Source organism: Coptis chinensis, chromosome 2 (assembly GCF_015680905.1).
Source record: "Coptis chinensis isolate HL-2020 chromosome 2, ASM1568090v1, whole genome shotgun sequence".
NCBI classification, from domain to species: domain Eukaryota; kingdom Viridiplantae; phylum Streptophyta; class Magnoliopsida; order Ranunculales; family Ranunculaceae; genus Coptis; species Coptis chinensis.
This window is the reverse complement of record NC_141457.1, coordinates 91,805,710-91,825,364: the sequence shown is the minus strand read 5'-3', so window position 1 is coordinate 91,825,364 and position 19,655 is coordinate 91,805,710. Positions and strand designations below refer to the sequence as shown.

General features: G+C 38.7%; 1 protein-coding gene, 3 long non-coding RNA genes and 1 pseudogene across 4 annotated transcripts; 2 read left to right on the top strand and 3 right to left on the bottom strand.

The window, feature by feature from the left end:
- Positions 1 to 1,006: 1,006 nt before the first annotated feature.
- Positions 1,007 to 5,433, bottom strand: LOC147518939 (uncharacterized). The gene is made up of 2 exons (XR_015211932.1): positions 3,182 to 5,433; positions 1,007 to 1,424 (listed from the first exon to the last, which is right to left on the bottom strand). It is a non-coding gene; the product is annotated as an uncharacterized LOC147518939 (long non-coding RNA).
- Positions 5,434 to 8,164: 2,731 nt separating this feature from the next.
- On the bottom strand, positions 8,165 to 9,815 carry LOC147518938 (uncharacterized; annotated as a pseudogene).
- Positions 9,816 to 10,098: 283 nt separating this feature from the next.
- On the top strand, positions 10,099 to 12,800 carry LOC147518937 (uncharacterized). Its single transcript, XR_015211931.1, has 2 exons — positions 10,099 to 11,494; positions 12,581 to 12,800. It is a non-coding gene; the product is annotated as an uncharacterized LOC147518937 (long non-coding RNA).
- A 38-nt stretch (positions 12,801 to 12,838) lies between these two features.
- Positions 12,839 to 16,463, bottom strand: LOC147518936 (putative leucine-rich repeat receptor-like serine/threonine-protein kinase At2g24130). The gene is made up of 2 exons (XM_086590626.1): positions 13,907 to 16,463; positions 12,839 to 13,464 (listed from the first exon to the last, which is right to left on the bottom strand). The coding sequence occupies exons 1-2, from the start codon at positions 16,461 to 16,463 to the stop codon at positions 13,058 to 13,060; spliced, it is 2,964 nt and encodes a 987-aa protein (XP_086446752.1). The 3' UTR covers positions 12,839 to 13,057.
- Positions 15,518 to 16,918, top strand: LOC147518935 (uncharacterized). The gene is made up of 2 exons (XR_015211930.1): positions 15,518 to 15,657; positions 15,738 to 16,918. It is a non-coding gene; the product is annotated as an uncharacterized LOC147518935 (long non-coding RNA).
- Positions 16,919 to 19,655: the final 2,737 nt, after the last annotated feature.

Below are 19,655 nucleotides of genomic sequence, written 5' to 3'. Positions count from 1 at the left end.
TCACCACCTTGAAGTAAAACACTTCCATTCTTCATCATTCTAAACATTTTCAAAGGCACGCTCCGCAATGGCCCAAGTGTTTCCGTCTTAATAAAGTATTGTTGCGTCCAAAAGTTCGCCCTCCTATAATCTTTCCTAACCCATATGGCGAATTGGTCATCGAATCTATCAAAAAACAGCGTGAGATAACCACCTAGCGTCCCCAGAATTGTATATTTCGTTAACTTTCTTTCAATGGTTTTGACACGAGGCGGCCTTGTGGCATCAAAACTTTTCAGTTGCAATATTTATGGCTCCAATACACCCTTTATATGGATCGCCAACATTATCTGTTAGCCAATGTAGAGTCATGTAAGAGAACCTGAGAAGAGTCGGGTCTAAAGCGAAGAATAATAGCGGGAACAAGGTCAACCCATCTCCAAGTCCGAGACCCAAGTGTATACATATAAACCTCAGTACGGAGATAGCCATCATAGCCGCACACCAAAGTATAAACGACCTTGAATGTGCGGGTAGTAACATCAAAGGCAAATCCAGATTGACCACGCCAGTAATGATAGTTTTTAGGAAGGTGAAAAGGGGTTTTTCGAAGCTCCAAGATCTCTCTTGTAATGGGATTACAGATATAGAAAGATCGATCATTAGTAGACAGACACATCAAACCATTAGAAGAACCGACTATTTTGAATTTTTTGGGGGCTAAGAGTAGGCAAGTATTAAGGGACTTCAAAGAGGTTTCATGGTCGGTCAAGTAGAGCTATATTCTTTATCGGTGCAGCAAAGTACAAGAGGATCTTCCTGATTATTTCTAGAATGGTACAATTTCTAAAAAAGACGATCACTAATAAAACTATACCAGTATTTGCGCCAATCTTTGCATACAAACCTGCATTGAGAGAGGGATTGGATTGGTAATCTCGAGTAGATATCATATAGGATGTCACCGGGCAAATTTGGAAAGATGCAATGGACAAGATTTGAGGTTGGAAAGATGCAATGGACAAGATTTGAGGTCGTAGCAGGGCGATGATTTATATTGATTTTTGGCCCTTGCTATAAACGATTAATCGAGATTTCCTTTTAGGAATCAGTTTTTAAATTTCTTTTTTGGGTACTAAGTTACCATTAGTATTCAGTAATAGCTTCCTAACATAATCTCTTGGTACACAAAATTTAACAAGTTCTAAGTTAGTAAGTTGAGTTCTACTAGGCTCTTCAACTCAGATTTTGCCTATAAAATCCACGGGTTCTTCAGCCCAGGTTTGGGCTCATTCTGTTTCTGACTTGAAAGGACACCAACAAAGGAGATGATTCACTCTATCAGTTTGAGCGATGCCCATGCCTATGCTTTTGATGGCAGTAATGAGTAGCTTCTGGCTCAGCTTCAGGACACCGCCATTTTTACAAGTTCGCGCCCAGGAAACCTAATATCAATATATATATATGAAAATGAATTACAAGTAGTTAATAGATTAAAATATGAATCACAGAAAATCAACTCTTTGATATAAAATAAAGCTTTAAAATCAAGAAACTGAGATGCTTCTCCTGTCAAGGATGGGATAACCTCAAAGGAACATGGTACACCTTATCTGGTAAAAAAACACTATCAATTTTCAAGGTCTGACTGTCAAATATTAGAACTTGACCAAACATCTGTCAAGACAGCCATATGACACACACTGACAATTGAGCTAGGATATCTAAATGTCTCAGGGGAAGCAAAAACAAGTATTTTTAGATAAAATGATTTGGCTATCCAAAATTCTTAAATTGAAACTACGCATGAATTTTGTGTCTCCGTCAACAAAAATGAAACATAGGAAGCCTTGTTCGTGTAAGAGGACATCACATTTTCAAGGAACTAGCCCTGTTTGAAACCACTTTTACCCCAAAAAAGCTGCACAAAAGTATTTACAGAGATAAAGAGAGTGTCTGTAATCCATTCTGTTCACCATATTTTACCAAAACTGAAAACAAATTGCTCAAAAAACAATCCCCCAAAGTTGTTTAAAGCGCATAACAAATGTGAACACTAACAACAGCCTTATGCATGCCGGTTTCTGTTGATATAGCAAAAGAAGAGTAGGCGGACAAGCATGCTACAACTAGCATCCAGCTAATAAATCCATCATAACTTAAAACCTATATGCCTATATGTAAAGGCCATGAAGTAAGTCAGTTTGGGCTATAAGAGAGATCGCATGGTAGTCTGAGCTTGTATTGGGGAGGTGAAATATTATAGCCTCGGGATAGAGACTACACTATTCGGGACTAACCAGAGCTTTAGGTAACCTCTCAAAAAAAGAAAACAAAGTTGTCTATATTAATATAGCAACAAGACAATCTTTCAAGAATCTTACTAGGCAACAATCCGAGCAATGTGTAGAAGTCCTGAAAACTAAATAGAAGGGTAGTTCCTCAGTGATGTCCTTTCCTCAAATGAAGCAATGTAAATAGTTTGATTCATCTTATTCCCCTTGTCTTTTAGATCCTACTTCATAAGTGCCTAACTATTGTTAAGTATCATACACTAAGACCGTCTTCTCCTCATACCTGGTAATCTAGGTTTTACATTTTCTTACACGCCTATCAGATTGTGCAAATGCTACTAGGGGCTCCTCTGAAAAAAGTTCACCATCTCACCAAATGAAAACAACAACAAAAATAAATAAAAAGCAATAAAAATTAAAAATTAAAAATAAACAAACAGACAAACAACCATAGAAACATAGAAACAAAGCTCAATATGTCTTTTACTAAAAAGAGTAAGTCAGTAAGTCCACTATCTTGGTAAATCAAGCATTACTTTGGGGTCTTTACTTTTCTCAAGTGGCTCAAATCCTCCTACAGGCTAGAGCTGAACGATCATACTATACAAAGAAGAAAAGGAGTTCTGATTTGGTTACTTCAAACATGAAACAACATGTCCAACTTTCGTATAACTAGCTTGAAGGCTTACGCCAAAGCTTCTCCAATGTTCTACTAAAGCTATAGAACTTTGGCTATTTCTATAAGCAGAATCAAAATAAGGACAGTCATTAATAACTATAAACTCCTCTACCTGAAGTATTTTTCATAATATGTAACATGAAATTTGAATATGCAGCAATTTTCAGCAGAAAAAGTCCAGGAAAATACGGAAATCTCCAAGTTATGACTTGAAATTAGATACACTTACTAGTAGAAGCTTCCAGATTTCAATTTTAACATTGTTCAACCAAAAAGATGACGTTCGAGACATGACCTGGTCACCTGCATTTGAAACAGGATGATGATAAAAAGTCAAAGTTGAAGATCTATATAAAACTATGATGCCTACCCCAGTAGTAACTACTATTTAAAATCTAAAAAGCATTAGGTATTACGTCAAAAAGACATATTATAAAACAGCTTTGGTAGTAACAGATGTCAAACAGAATGCTCTTTCATCAAATCATTGTGATCTCTGTAATAGGAATTCGGAAGAAGCATACAAGCCCAACAACTAAAACTGACCAATTAAAGCACTTGTTGAGGTCTACTGTCTCGATATCTATGTATTAGATGCCATGAATATTTGCTGCACTTCAAACTCAAGCATTCGTCCCTTCTTTGTTACACAAATACAAAATCAGGTAAATACAGCGATTGGTCTCAGATATCCAGTGTGGCAGTGTTAACACAGACAAATTCTTTGTGCAGACACTTCTATTCTAATTTTGTATCTTTTGGTTTATAAAAGTATAAAGAGCAATGGAGGTGGTTAATTAGGCAATGGTTTCAGGTAAAAAAAAACTCGTCGTCATACTTCCATCTTCCTACATTAAATTGGAAGAGACAAAAAGACACGTAAAGGAAGGCATTTATATTTACAAAAAACTGTCATATTCCTATCTTCTGGTACCCCCGATTATAAATGATGACTTTAAATCCTTTTTCGCCTAGTATGATGCCTATAAATTGGTTGCACTGATGCCTATGCCTATGCTCTCTTCTCAGGTCTCAAGTGTTACCACAGAGACAAATTAGATTGCTGACACTTCTATTCTAATGTTGTCTGTTTTCATTCTATAGAGAGCAAATGGATGTGGCTAACTTAGGCATCATCTTAACGCAATGGTCTACATAAAAGCTAAGTCGTCAATTCGTCATATTCATATCCTCTAACATCAAATCCAGGAAAAAAAGGCATTACCATTCGCTTAAAAGCTGACATATTCTGATACCACCAGTTATAAAGGATGCCTAAAAATGGCTGGTATAATGCCTATAAGTTAATTGAACTCATACCAATGCCTATGGCTGTACAGCGTACGCCTTTACTAAAAGAAGAGTACATCATGTGGAGGCTATGAGAAAAAAGGAATGCTAGTTGAGGTTCCAAACTCGGAAAAGAAAGCCCAAGCTTGAGGAGACAGGATAAATGTCCAAATAAACACCAAAAAGTGTTGAAGAAAAACATTCTCATCACTGGATCTTCAGATAAACAACTGCGACATCCTTGCTTCAATGTCATTTCAGTTAAGAGATGCAGACTTCTTATTTAAGATCCCAATCTTCCTTGTGCAACCAAAGAGGTCAAATGACCACATAATGAGTGATCATTCTGTACAAGGAAGGAATCCAATCAAAAACCTAATGTCTCCATCCCTACTTTTTCCCCTTCTCTTCCCGTCTTAATTTGTAGTAGTATTTGGGCATCGACGTGGTCAAAGGATGGGCACAAGCCAAAAGAAGAGTTTAACAACTTAAACATCCAAAAACCTCCTCAAAACACAAGATTTGGTGAAGATGATGTACCTTCGACTAAGGTTAAAGAGTAATAAAACAGAAGTGGGAACAGCTTCTTCTTAGTTGTAACTTCTACATTTTTTAATTTTTTCTGATCCGTAATTTTGACTATCACCTGAAAGGAGTCTGAGTCTGAGCAATACTCTTTTGCTTTCAATGACCGGTTCAACTTCAGGATACCAGCATCTTTACATGGTCCCGCCAGGAAGCTACTACTAAAATACTAGATACAGATGCAAATAAACCTTTGGAATCAAAAAATTGAGCTGCTGCTTCGGCTGAGTCACAGGGTACACACTGCTTGGTTGGTAAACCTATCAATTTGTTGGTAACAGACTCTCAAGTATTAGAACTATCTACAGACGCATATGACACTTGAGCTAGCCTAGCATATCTAAATTAGTTCTGACATTAATATCCTCAGATGTCAATTGCCTCACAAATTCTGCCAGCTTTTAGGAAGGCATCCTTAGATGTCAATTGCCATTAAATGTTTTAATTAAATTATTTAAGTTGATTAGAAACAGTTCATGTGGTAGCAGTTACAGCTCATGGGAGATCTGAGACTATCTTAACAAAAAATTGTTTCATCTTAGGAGAACAAATTTCCAAAACAGTTACAGTACTTGAAAAGTTGACAAGAGTTATATGGACATGGTGATTTACAGAAAATTTCCAGGAGAATAAGGCTGGCAGGAAGAATTACCCCCAGATGCCTTAAACACTTGACGAATCATAATATCTGTATCACCAGAATCTTTCTGAACATCAGGATGGAATTGCTTGACCTAAAATAACCAGACAGAAATAAATATTCAGTTATCACATCAACCAGATAATACCGACTATAACTTTAAATTAATACATCAAACTAATAAGAATTGGTTTTCAGTACTATTGATCGAAAAGCAGTTTTTAGCTCAATGAAAGAGCAGTTCCTAGTGACACCAAGAACATCATAAGCTTGGGACACTGAAAGCATGCCATCTTCTTGATTACTCTTTCTGCAATTCACCCTGAATGAAGTTGACGAGGGAGAAGGAATAAATGGGATTATAGGTTCTGTTTAGAAGCCTTGGAAGTGGGCAGTTGGAGGGAAAAGAAGAGCTGTTATAACTAAAACCAGTTTTTGAGAAGGAGTGACACATGTTGTTGCATTGGAGAGGAACAAGGAACTCATGACTATAAATCTATATTGCGTTCATTTGTATAATTGTATTAAAACATGACCACAACACAAGAAAACAGATGAGGAACAATCAGGATCAAAGATATAAAATGCACGGTTCTCTCCATCCACTTCAAACAACTCCACCTCCCCTTTCCACCCACTCTCCTCAATTCATCACAGTATAGCCTACAAGTAGTTTGTTGAACAAAGAAATGTATAGGCATTTTTGAAACATATACGCGAATCAAATAATCTTGCTATAGACCCATAGTTTCATCAGTTCTAAATTTATAAGTGCAGTACCATTATTAATTAACTAAATTTGCAAAGAAATGCCACACACCTTGGTCTCTGCAGTAGTCAAGTAAGAAAGGTTCTCTCTATAAGCCAACACGTAGACATTTTGCACAGCTTAGCTTTCAAAGGGATACCGATTAGGCCATTATTCAAAGGCGGATCACTCATCCAAGGTGATTAGGCAATTATTCGTAGATGTTACCCACTAGTTGAGTGCCTTCAAGAAGATCTCTCTCTCTCTCTCTCTCAAGTACGTTTGAGCTAAAAACAAAAATGTGTCATCCCCATCTCGTCTAAAAGTTCCCTCACTCTTGGAGTCTTAGTTTGAAGTGGGATGAGTGAACCACTGGAGGTGTTTTCGAAATTGGTCCACTCATTTAAAACAAGAATGAAAAGGAAGTCAATTGCAACTTACAAGAGATCCTTTTCCCGGTTCCCCACCCCCACAAAATCCGTGAGATTCCCATAATATAATGTTAAATCTAGACACTATGATAACTTAATCATGTGCACAAAAACAATGACTTACAAAAAATAAAATACCAGTAAGTGTACCTTTGTCCCCATATATTTAAGATTATGTGTTGTACCACATAACCGTGTTCCTGAGTCCTTATCCAGGTATCATAGTCTGGGACCTATCACCACATTGATCTGTCTGCTATTAGCTTAAGCTTCCAAACGATACTAGTTGTTGTCCTTATTCCATAGGCATTTGGTAGATCTGATCGCTCAGTTACTCAACCGCTTCTCTTAATTTGCTATGGGGAGCCAAGGATAAAAGAAAAAGAAACTCTAACATGGAAAGTGAATTAGGAAAATGACTTTTGGACATGTCACTTTTTGAAATATACAGCTTGTACCAAGTAATTGGAAAAGCTTTTTTTCTTTCAGAGTTTTGGGAACTAATGGAGAATTACCATTCTGAGAAACTTATCCACTACCAGTAAGTTTAAGAGGCTCATTGGCATAAAAAATAAAATTTCAAGTGTGGTGAGCTGCTTCCGTGAAGATCAGAAACCAACCATCTACACCGTCAGATCCATGTCCTAGGTTTTATCATGTAAGACATAACTTTACCTATAGGTGAACTTTCTAAGTTCATAGTGCTATCCAATGGTATCTCACATGCATGGACTCTCCTGAAATCAGATGGAAAATGTTCTTAACAAACTATGGGCATACCACTAAGATATTGCATACATAGTACTTTTAAGTTTTGACCAAAATGGTATTCCAATAGGACATGGAAAACGTCAATGCTCTTCAACAATCTCTCAAGAAATACAACGAATGCATAATAATATACAGCAAACTATAGATATCGAACGCATCAATGCTCTTAAAGATTAGCTTAAGAAATACAAAGAATATACATAATCATATACAGCAAACAATAGTTTAGAAAGACCTCACTTTGTGTACGAATTAATAGTATGGATACTAATAAACTATTAACTGAGATGTAATCCGTTAAATTGAAGGTAATATATAATGGATGATAAAAAATAAAATAAAAAGAACATATTAAGTTATCGATTAGAAAATTTTAAAACTTATGAAATTCAAGAAAATGGTTGGAGGATGTACTCGTTACAAGATTAACTATGAGCTGATGTACCAGGATAACAAAAGCTTGTTCGTCACAACAGGTCATACAGAACATGATTGATAACAACAGTCCCAACCGAAGAATATCATCCGCAGCTCACCCTTACAACAAGAAATTACGAAGTATGTCCAAACTCTCATGATTTGGTTCATCTTTACCCAGCAAATTTATAACCATAGACATAGTATTTGCATCCGCCGAGAACCTCCTCTCATCCATTGCCTTAAGAAATTGCACTGCCTTCTCAAAATTTCTGCCTTTGAGAAATCCTTGAACCATGATATTGAGCGATGCGGTCATTTGGAGCAACACTATTCTCTTCCATCTCTATGAACAAACGTTGAGCATCAATTAACATGCCCCCTCGACAAAAACCATTGATCATTGCGGTATATGTTATGGTGTTGGGCAGCACCTCTTTTGAAGAAAGGTTGTCAAATAGTTCCTTTGCTTCCAACAAATTTCCTTCTCTGCACATGTGGTGAATTATACTGCTATAAATCACAACATTAGCTTTTAACCCATTGCTTTCCATCAAATGAATCAATTCCATTGCTTCGTAAAGACCACCGTAGCACACACAAACCTTCTATTAAAGTACCATATGTGAGAATATCTGGACTTTGTCCATGAGTTTGCATGTCTTCAAAAAATTTCTTTGCATCCGCAACTCTCCCGACCTTACATAGCCCACCAATAAGAGTGTTATATGTAACAACATCAGGATTCAAACACTTGCACTTCAATTTATCATAAAGTTGCATAGCCTCATCTATTCTCTTAGCCTTGCAATAACCATTAATCAAAGTATTACAATTAACAATGTTGGGTTCCAGACCAGCGTCAACCATTAAAAGAAAAACATTCACAGCCTCTTCCATTCGACCTTGCAAACAATACCCATCCATCAAAGAGTTGTATGTGATACTGTTAGGTGCCATATTTCTTTGGATCATCTCCTCTAATAGTTGATGTGCCTCACTAACTTTCCCTTCTTTGGAATAAGTGTCAACCAAAATACTGTATGTTTGCACATTTGGCAAGATTCCTCGACTGATCATATCATGGAACAATTGAATTGCCTTGTTCCAATTCTTGGAGATGCATAGGCCATGAATCAAAGATGTATAACGTGTGACATCAGACATTATACCTCTTTGAAGCATCAATTCAAACACTTGAAGTGCTTCACTGGTCCTACCCTCGAGCAATCATATCCTGAAAGAGATTGAAGGCATCATACACCAGGTTTTCCTTGCAAAGGCAGTCAATGATCATACTATATATATGGATGTCCGGCTTCAGCTTTTCCTTTTCCATTGAGCTCATCAAATGAAGGGCAGTATCTGAATTTAATGATTTGCAGAACCAATTGATGACAACCCCATAAGTGACTACATTGCATGGATATCGATTTGCCACCATTTTGTTGAACAATTCCAAAGCTGGTGCTGATTTTCCCTCCGTAAACAAACCCTTGAGAAGAGTATTGAAAGTAAAAAGCATCCGGTTCAAAGCCACGTTTCAGAATAGTCCCCAGTAGAAAACCCGAAATCCACCCGACCCATAAAAAGAGTAGCAGTTGATCATGATAGTAAGTGTCACAATGTTAGGTTGGACTCCATGGGAAGCCATTGCATTGTACATAGATAAAACAACAGAAAAGTGTTTGGTCTTGACAAGGGCTCCTAACAATTGGTTGAAAGTGTGAATGGAAGGCAAGGGTCGATACCGAATCAACTCATTAAAGAAACCCAATGCCTCGTCAAGCTCGAGGGTTCCAGATTTGCAACGATCTCTTACTAAATTTACTAATAAATGAAAATCAAAGTGGTCTTTATCGGCAGAAGTGGTTGATGATTGACGTGGGTGATACGTAGTAGTAGTAGTTTTGGAACGAAAGAAGGAAAGAGAATGCAAGATAGGGAGAAAGTAGCAGAAGAAACCCTCCTTAACATCGCCATTTTGAGCTAACGGCTGCAACAGTTGCCTTTTCTTACTCCTCTTTTCTCATTAAAAGTGGAAGCCCAAAACCCACCAACAAAATTCTCGGAGAAAGAAAAATATTACAGTGAGTAACCTTTTTTGGTGTTTCAAACTAGCTAAACCACACTACCAACCTTAAATTTGTGTCTTGGGTTTTATCTCTTTCTTTGTGTGTGTGACTAGCTATGTAACAACTGGGAAATGTGGACTCCTAATTAACCTTGCTAATGAAACCCTTTCTCTGGTTGTCTCACTTGGACAGATTGTGTATGGCGACATCAGGAGATGGCAAGAATCATTACATTGGTATCGGTTTTGGTACGATCAATATACGCGTTATAGTTATGGAGGGAGAGAGTGCAAAGGTTATTTTAAAGTTTCCATCATTGGTTTCCATAAACAAGAAAGGAGAGTTTGTGTTAAATTGCCAATTTCTACATAAGTTTGAACTTATGTGAAGGGTCAATTCTATTCATATATAAGAGGAGGTTTCGGGTAAAACACTTCACTTGGTAGAAGTTGAATCTGAGACCTCTCAGAAACCAGTGGCTCCGATATTATGTTAAATTGCCAATTTCTCTATAAGATTGAACTTATTTGAAGGGTCAATTCTATTCATATACGAGAGGAGGTCTCGGGACATGTGAAAGACTTGACATCTTCACGTCTATCAGAGCTGAGGCCAAGAGTTGTGCGGGGACTTTTCCAGTTTGATGACCACTTTGTACGGAAAGAAAGGAAGATGGTTCCTTACAAGATAATCATGCGTCCGAATGGTGATGTGTGGATTTCAGCTATGGCCAAAAGTATTCCCTAGAGCAAATTGCAGCTATTATAATGGCCAACATAAAACAGACTGCAGAGTCCTATATTGGAAAGTCGGTTTCAAAAGCTTTTGTCACATTTCCCTTATGGTTCACTGATGAGCAGGTTTGTGTGATAATGAACGCTGGCAGGATGGCTGGGCTAGCTCAGAAAGGTTTTCAACAGCCTATTGCAGCTGCAATTTCATATGGGTTGCTTAATAAGGAAGGTCTTTTTGCAGTTGTTGATCTTGGTGGGACTTTTGATGCTTCGGTATTAAAAATCTCCAATGGTACTTTTGACATCAAAGGCAGAAGCACTGACAAATACTTGGGTGGGGAGGACTTTGACATTGCTTTACTGGTGTACTTGGTGAGCGATTTTAAACGAGCTGAGGCAATTGATCTTACGAAGATCAAGTTAGCACTTGGGAGGCTTACCTGCGTGAAGCAGCTGAGAATGCAAAAATAGAACTCTCGTCTACTTTTGAATCTAAGATCAATCTGCCTATTGCAAACAATGATGCATCGCTGGTATAAAAAATATGAATATCGTACTCACTAGATTGGAGTTTGAGTCTGTGGTAAACAACTTGATTGAGAAGACTAGAAACCTGTGTGAGAGTTGTTTGAAAGATGGTGGTATAACTACCAACGATGTGGATGAGGTTCTTCTTGTTGGATGGATGGCAAGAGTTCCAAAACTACAGAGGGGTGGCGGAGAAATTTGGTAAGAGACCACACAAAGGAGTGAGTCCTGATGAGGCCGTTGTTTTGGGTGTTTCTGCCGCAGTTCAAGCTGGTGTGTTTCGTGGAGATATTTGGGAGCAACTCTAGAATGACGTCCAATATGTAAGTGTCATTTATCATGACTTGTTTGCGTAATCTGGTTGTCTTTTGAATTCATGAAATTCTTCTTTGTGGAACCGCTGGTGATCACTCAGCTTAACACTTAACATCCTTAATGGCTTCACCTTTTACCAAGAGACCAGTAGGGAATAGGCTGTCCGTTTTCCGTTGGTTGGAACTGTGGGAGGAGTCGAGGGTCGGGATATTCTTCTATTAAATCGATCTTTCATTTAAAGTTTCTATAATACGATTCATAGATTTTTTATCTTTTTCAACTTTTATAACTACAAAAGGAAGCCTCTGCAGAACTACCTCTTCTGGTGATATCCCAGTCAAATACCTTTTAGGCATAGATGATGGAGTGAAAGTCTTATCTACCGGATATATTTTTTCCCTGCTACAAGAAACTTGACTTAAATATTTCAAGTAGTATCCCATATCACAAATAAGCTAATCAGATGCCAACATCCTACGTTCTGATCCATTCGAGGAAATTAGAAGGCTGCAACCACTTCTGCCCAGCTCGGTCATTCAGTCCTGCTACAAGCACCATGTCTCGCACTCTACTCAGAATGAAGACCTCTTGTTAATGTGTCAAACAGATGTCATTTATCTTCCGATAGCACTTGACATTGGATATTCCTAGTTCTTGTTGGCCATTCTTTCCCAAGGAAATAGGGTCTCTAAGGTCAATACGTCCTACTATGCCCCACGCACATGCAAGTGCCTACTGGGAAACTGTTATTGATCAGGTTCCTGAGTATGAGATTCTGATTAATTTTGATATTACTATCACTACCCATTTCCTCAGTGTCTAGATAGTTTAAAAGGTGGTGAACATGTTGGTCCGATACTGACTCGTGTCTATACGAGAAAGAAATTGCAACCACTGAAGTATGTTAGTTACTTCAGAATGAGCTTGATTCAGAATTAGTAAAGTAAAGTTTATGTCTACACTTGACTAAAACAAGGAGGTCTTACTATATGATTAATGAGACCAAGAAAATCTCATTAGATCTCAGCTACAGCTTAGTTTCGGGGTAGTTTTTTCCGATATAGCATTGTAATCAAATCTTTCATTTTGTGCAGATCCAGGAAGTTCGTGGAACAGTAGAAGAACTGGAGTGATTGCAGGTAAGTAGGACTTGGGAGTACACACTTTTGCATTGCATTAAAAAGCATGTTTGTTTCATAGAATTTTGGCTGTTTGGACTTCGAACAACTGATAATTGCTGGACCATAGATCCCTATTGAACATAGAGAAAGAATTGTGTTTCAGCAAAAATCTGAAACTCAAACGGGTAAAACGTAATCAGAATCCTGTCAACAAGAAGCATTGTAACAATGTTGCAGTCAGTAACAAATCTTTGATTAGGAAATGTTGATTTAAGAGTGTATTTCTGGGAATGGCAACTAGTACAGCTACCGACCTGGTGCCATTTTGGACATCACCAGCAAGTTGTTATGCAACATTATTAGTAGAAACATGTGCCAAAGCTAACATCAAAACTTCCAAGAAAACAGTTCCATAACATGCCGATGACCTTAAACCATTTGGCAAGTATTTCACATAACAGCAGAAGATGATATTCCTAGTGAGGATGCAATAGTCATCGTGTTGTCACCACACAGATACCTTTTGAGTCTATCAAGGTCATCCGCCGCATCGATCATTGTAGGCCTGGATGAAGGACCATCTTGTGTACAAAGTAGACCCAGTTCAATCAGTTCGACAATCACAATCTCCCACATGTTCCTAAACTCAGGGATCTGCTCCCTTGCAGATTTAACTAAATAGGGGTCAATAATCTTCTCCAAATGACCACGGTACTGGCTTTTCACCCATTTTGGCAAGCTCAAACCTTCTCTGAACAGGTCATGTGTCGGTCTCTTTCTAGTGATCATTTCCAGAACAAGAACTCCAAAACTGTAGACATCACCTTTCACGGAAGCACTTCTTCCCAACCCATACTCTGAGTGAAATTAGAAGTGAATAAATACGACAATAAGTGAGAAAGATATGACAGATCGATTAATTAGTCCTGCCGTACATGACAAGAGTATTAATGTTTGTAGGAAACTACAAATATTTGTGGAAGATGTTAGCAAAGCTACTATTTAATATCTGGTTGTAGGGCGCCTTTAGAATCACAAATTTTTATTTGTGCTCATTCTTTAAGGGAAAAGAAACCTTGCATTTAGATCATAAACTTAAGGTATTAGGTAGGAAGTCTGTATCTGTGTGTGGAGGTGATAATATAGACATAGACATCTATGTACTGTGTGCGAACTTCATACACACATGATTGAATGCATGCATGTAATCTTTAATCCAATTTACGAATATCTGTGCATACGTCGTGCAGTCACTTGTCTCATGAGCTGCATATTTTCTTGAAAGAAAGACATTGATACCTGGGGCAATATAACCAATTGATCCACATAGCAAATTGGCTGTTGAGCTGTTTGTCTTCTCTGTTAATTCCTTTACCTCCCCAACTTTCATTACCAGCCTTGCAATCCCAAAGTCTGATACAAGTGCAGTCATGTCGTTGTCAAGGAGGATATTGCATGGCTTCAAGTCACAATGAATGACTTGAACTGGAGAGTGGTGGTGCAAGTAAGCCAATCCCTCTGCTACATCACTGCAGATATTCACCCTCGTAATCAAGCTCAAGTCCAAAGAGGAACTCGAGCTTTTAGGATAAAGATGACTTTCTAGGCTTCCATTAGACATGAATGGAAGAACCAAAGCCTTGAATTCAGAAAGGTTACAGGCTGTTATAATCCTCATCAAGTTGCGATGCCGAATCCGCTTCAAAATCTGGCACTCTCTGTCAAAGCTCTTGGTGGAATTCCCAGCTTGCAACTTTAAGACCTTCACGGCGACTATGTTTCCGTCTCTTAGCACTCCTCTATAGACATGTCCAAAGCTGCCAGAGCCAATCAATCTGCTCTGTTCAAATCCCCCAGTGGCCTCCACAATTTCTTTATAACTGAGTCTTGGATAGCTAGACTTTAGATGCATAAAGAGCTTGTTTGAGATCCTTTTCTTCTTTATAACCTTGAATCCTTTTGCCATATAATACGCCAACCCACAAGAGATTGTAGCAAGAAATACGAATGTGGATACGATACTGACAAGCAAGATCAGAAATTTGCAAGAATATGAATATGATGTTGATGCTTTTCTTGGATAGCAACTTTGCAGCTCTGCTGACGGCCAACAGAGATGTGGATTGCCCTGAAATGACTCGAATGGTAAAGAGTTAAAGAGACCACCCTGTGGGATGGATCCGTTGAAGTTATTGAATGATAGGTTCAATTGAACTAGACTGTGGGATTTACTGAATGAGGCTGGAATCTCCCCAGAAAGTAGATTGTGTGAGAGATCTAAAGTTTGGAGGTTCAGAAGATCGCCCAAGGATGAAGGAAGTTTTCCTTGAAGAGAATTATTAGCAAGGTTGATGGTCTCTGCTGCTTCGCAGTTTGACAAATTTGGAGGAATATTGCCACTGAAATTGTTTGACGACAGATCGATAGCACGAACCATTTTCATTTTGCTAAGCTCCATTGGCAGTTTACCTCTCAGAAAATTGTTAGACATATTTAAGTAAATTCCCATATCTCTGAAGCCAGCGACTTCTGCAGCTATGTTTCCAGTTAGTTTGTTATATGATACGTCCAGGATATCTAAATTTATACAGCCTTCTAGGCTTGATGGTATGGTTCCTGAAAGCAAGTTCTTGTGGAGGAAGAGCATTCTCAGCTGAGTGAGGTTTCCTAATGAGGCTGGTATGGGACCTGAAAGTTTGTTACTTGACAGGTCTAATAGCCCTAGGTGACTTAGATCACCTAGAAGATCCGGAACTGCACCATTTAATGAATTATTTGATAAGCACAGCCTTTCTAACCTGGGTAGTAGACTTATTTCTGAAGGAATGCTTCCACTTAGGGAGTTGCTTGATAGATTTAAGAGTGTTAAACTTGAAATGTTCGCTATATGAGGTGGAATCATACCATGGATAAGGTTTTCCTCCAGGTGAATCTCGGAAAGATTGGTCTTGAGCACGCTGATGACCGCAGGCAGTTCACCTCCAAGCAAGTTTCCTGCTAACTCAAGTTCCCTCAGATGCGTCAAATTTGCAATGGAGGTGAAGAAAGGGGTGAGATTTGTGTTAGCATCGTGACTTTCCAGACTATTACCTGAAAGATAAAGTATCTCTAACAATGGCATATTTTGCAGAATCTCTGATGGCAGTGAGCCAGTCAGAAAGTTGTACTCCAGGTCTAGCTCTATCAAACGAGATGAATTAGATAGAGAAGCTGGAATTATCCCACTCAATTGGTTTATATAAAGGCGAAGTGTTTCAAGAGAGTTTAGATATTGTCCTATCTGTGAAGGGATAAAACCAATGAACATGTTATCTGAGAGGTCCACATACATTAGTGCAGAACAGTTGTAGAACAAGGAGAGGGGAAGCCGACCATGTAGTTGGTTTCGGCTTAGGTCAATGAACCGAAGTTGTTTGAGATGACCAAAGCTTTCAGGAACTTCATCCTCAATCTGATTTGCACGTAGACTGAATTCTTCTAAGCTAGCTAGTGCTCCAAACTCAGTAGGAATGGGTCCGTGTAGTGAATTCTCCGATAAATCAAGCTGTTCAAGAGAAGAGAGGTTACACAATAGCGGTGATATTGTTCCTTGAAGATATTTTCTTTTGAGATTAAGCCCTGTCACTCTTTTGTGATTCCGACTGCATGATACTCCATTCCACTGGCAAACGTGGAGTGTTTCATTCCAATTAGCAAGAAAATTCTGAGGATCAAAATGTATGCTTTTCTGGAAACCTAGGAGCCCTAATAGATCGGTGTTAATTCCATGTCCTTTTGGTTGGTCTTCTCTTGGAAGAACAAATCTTGAGATAGTGAGGAAGAGAAAAAGGAAAATGTGCTTGTTCCATAGATCCATTTTGTGGTTTGCCTTACTTTGGGTAATGCAGGGCAATGAGAGTATACAACCTACATTGTTCGACAGAAGTGTGCATGTACTGAAAGGATAGAAGGTGGTGGAGATTGGTGAAGCATATAATCCAAAAGGAAATTTGTAGTTGATTGGACACTGATGTCAAGGGTAACATAGCCAGTGAGTTAGTGGAATCAAAAGATGATGTGATTTATTCATGTAAGGAAAGATAGAAAGTTTTAGTGCAACTGCACCTGTGAAGCTCATGTCCAACTCTTTAGCCACCTTCCATTGAAATCTGCATGACCTAGCAACCTTTTGAATTTTTGAGAAAAGGACTAGAAAGGGATAATAACTTTTGGGTTGAGCTACATCTTCTAAGTTGACTTCTTCTGCTTTGTAACTGTCCTCTGTAGCTATATGAACCATAATCTTATCACATACATGATTAGTTTGATTCCTTTCCATATTTGTACGTGGTTCTTGTTTACAGTATTTGTGTGGTCAAAAAAAGGAAAGAGAAGAAGGAAGGGCTGTCATTATTTTGAACAGGCATCAAGAAAACCAAATGAGAATTGGGAGTTGCATTATGGGATCATGTTTATGCTATTATTTCTTTTCAAATTGATTCATGACACATATACATAACATCAGCTTCTCTCCCTCAATGATTTGACTCGTTGATTAGAAAAGAACATAATTTCTAATTTAACTTCTCTGCTTTACCAGGTTCAGCATTTTTTATTGCCCAAGTCGTAAAATGTCTGAAAAGTGAATATTATAAGAGAACTTTACGGAACCAAAATGTTGGATTTACGCATAACAACCTCGACTCGTCTTTATCTGCACATAGCTTCGAAGGTAATGAACATTTTAAAACCGGACTGACGTGAAAATGAAGGCTACAACCTTAAATATTAGGCCACTAAGAAGCGATAAACTCCATCTGCAGATGAGATAGGGAGTTGAATATACACACTCCTCTAGCCTGCTGACCGGATACAGGTGAACAATGTGAGTGTGGAATATCCATTTTCATTCTATTTGATCCATAAGTATTGTCCTTATAGCGCGTGAGCTTGTACACAACATTCCAAATGGTTATCTTTCAGCTACTTTCTCTAACGTATATATTGTGTTGCTCTGCTTCTGTGCTAATTGAGGCATCGTTAAAGTGGTGCAATAATATCACTGCAATAATATCACGAGGCCCTTTTACGAGGAACTTGACTTATAGGAACTCATGACTGCCTTGAAAGCTTCTACATTATAGAAGGGAATGATAACTTCGTGGTTTTGCTTTACTAAATCATCCGACATCTAAGTGGCTGCAGCATGAGGTGTCAGGAAAAAGCTAGGAACGTACTGATCGATTGTGATTAGCACTAGTGTTATTAGAGATCTTAGTAGGGATGCGTTACTGAGTGCATTACAATTTGTAGCGCACTGCACTTGGGGGAATGCTGTGCCAAAGGGCATGCAGTCCACTATTGCACTGGTAAGTCTGGTACATGAAAGCAACCTCATCAAAATGCTGACTACAGTACTACACTTTATTTAACAATTAGAACTAATCTTGTCAGATGTCCTTGAAATGGTAGTCCTCTTTTTTTCCAATAATTTAAAAAAGAAAAAAGAAAAAGAAAAACTTTAAGGGGGTTTTGTAACATGAGTAACACCATGGATATTTAATATTTAATGAGCTACTACTTTTCGCAATCATACTTGGAAATAAGATGTTTAGAAAGCACAAAGGTAACTCTCCACTGCAGTTTCAACATTTATTTAAGGCGCCGGCAAGTTTTCGGACCTATAAAATTTGCCAACTAGGGGTATCAATGGGCCGGGCTTGGAGCTAGCAATTACTGAGTTTTCTATTACCAGGTCTTTTAGACTTGTGTTATACCGAAAGTCAGAAATTTCTCGTGGCAGGTCCATTGACACCACTTGTATGCCAACAAAACTAGTTTTCAACTGCACAAACGAAAGAATCCAAAGTTCCAAACTAGCGTGATTCAATTTTTCGTTTTATTTTACAATTGTTATTATACGACAACGATCATAAAGTAATATAGGTTGTATAATCTCTTATTACAACCTATAAGATTATTTGTATTCAGTACTTACTCTTCTCTCTTTCTCTCTGGTTTCTTCCTTTTCCCTCTTTTTTCTCTCTTTTTTCTTTTCATTATATACCTTTTAACCGCTTTCTCTTCTCTAACTGCTCCCATATTCTCTAACCGCTCTCCTCTCCCCATGATCTCCTTTCGTGTTCCATCTCTTTGCATTGTCCACCTGTCTCTCAAGTTATCGTGTCCGGGCTATGGTGTTCCAGCTCTTTCTTTTCCTATTCAGCATCTCCTCTTGGGGTATTGACACTCGCTGACCCCTATGCCCTTCCGGATTCTGCGGTACTTCTCTGTTTCGCAGACTGGATCATGTGCTCATTCTCCTTCTTTTATTATGTTGCCCCGGCTCATCACCTGTCGTCTCGGTGGTCATAAATTAGGTCGATACAGATGCCCCCTCTCGGTCCTCGGACTCTTAGTTCGGGGTCCGAGATACCCTCTCCCACTGAAACCGCGGTGCTTGGTTTTTGTAACCTGGAGCCCATAGGAAAGTGGAAGCCCTGTTATCCAACGTTGGGCCCTTTCCTCTTAACACGTGTCACCCTAACTCTCTTTGCATGCTCCATACACCTCGCATGTCTTGCACGCTTCCAACAATCATGATGACCTGCAGAACCTGACGCCTCGTTCTTTACCCCTCCACGTGTCACTCACCTGCTGGCCCATCCTTATGATTCTTCGGTTTTTGAACTCCAAGAATTACCCCTGGCGCTTCGAAACCCGTTCAAACCCTTTCCTTTCTCTCCCCCCTCATTCGGTTTCTTCATTCACACTTCTCCTTCGTTTAGTCATTTTGTTTCCCCACCTCTCTCCTTCCTCACGATGATTCTCCACTGCTTTCGCTCTAGGTTCGAATCTTGGTATCTTCTTTGCCCGCTGTTGCTTCGTGGACAAGGTTTGTTTCTTCTTCCTTCTCTCTTTCAAATCTTTATTACACACTTTAGCTTTGTTGTTCGCTGGTGACCTGTGGATTCTCCCACTTGTGCATTTTAAATCTTTCATCTTTTAAACTCTACAGTTAGTGTCGTTTGCACCATGTCGGCTTCTAAGTCGGCAAGCTCATCCGTCG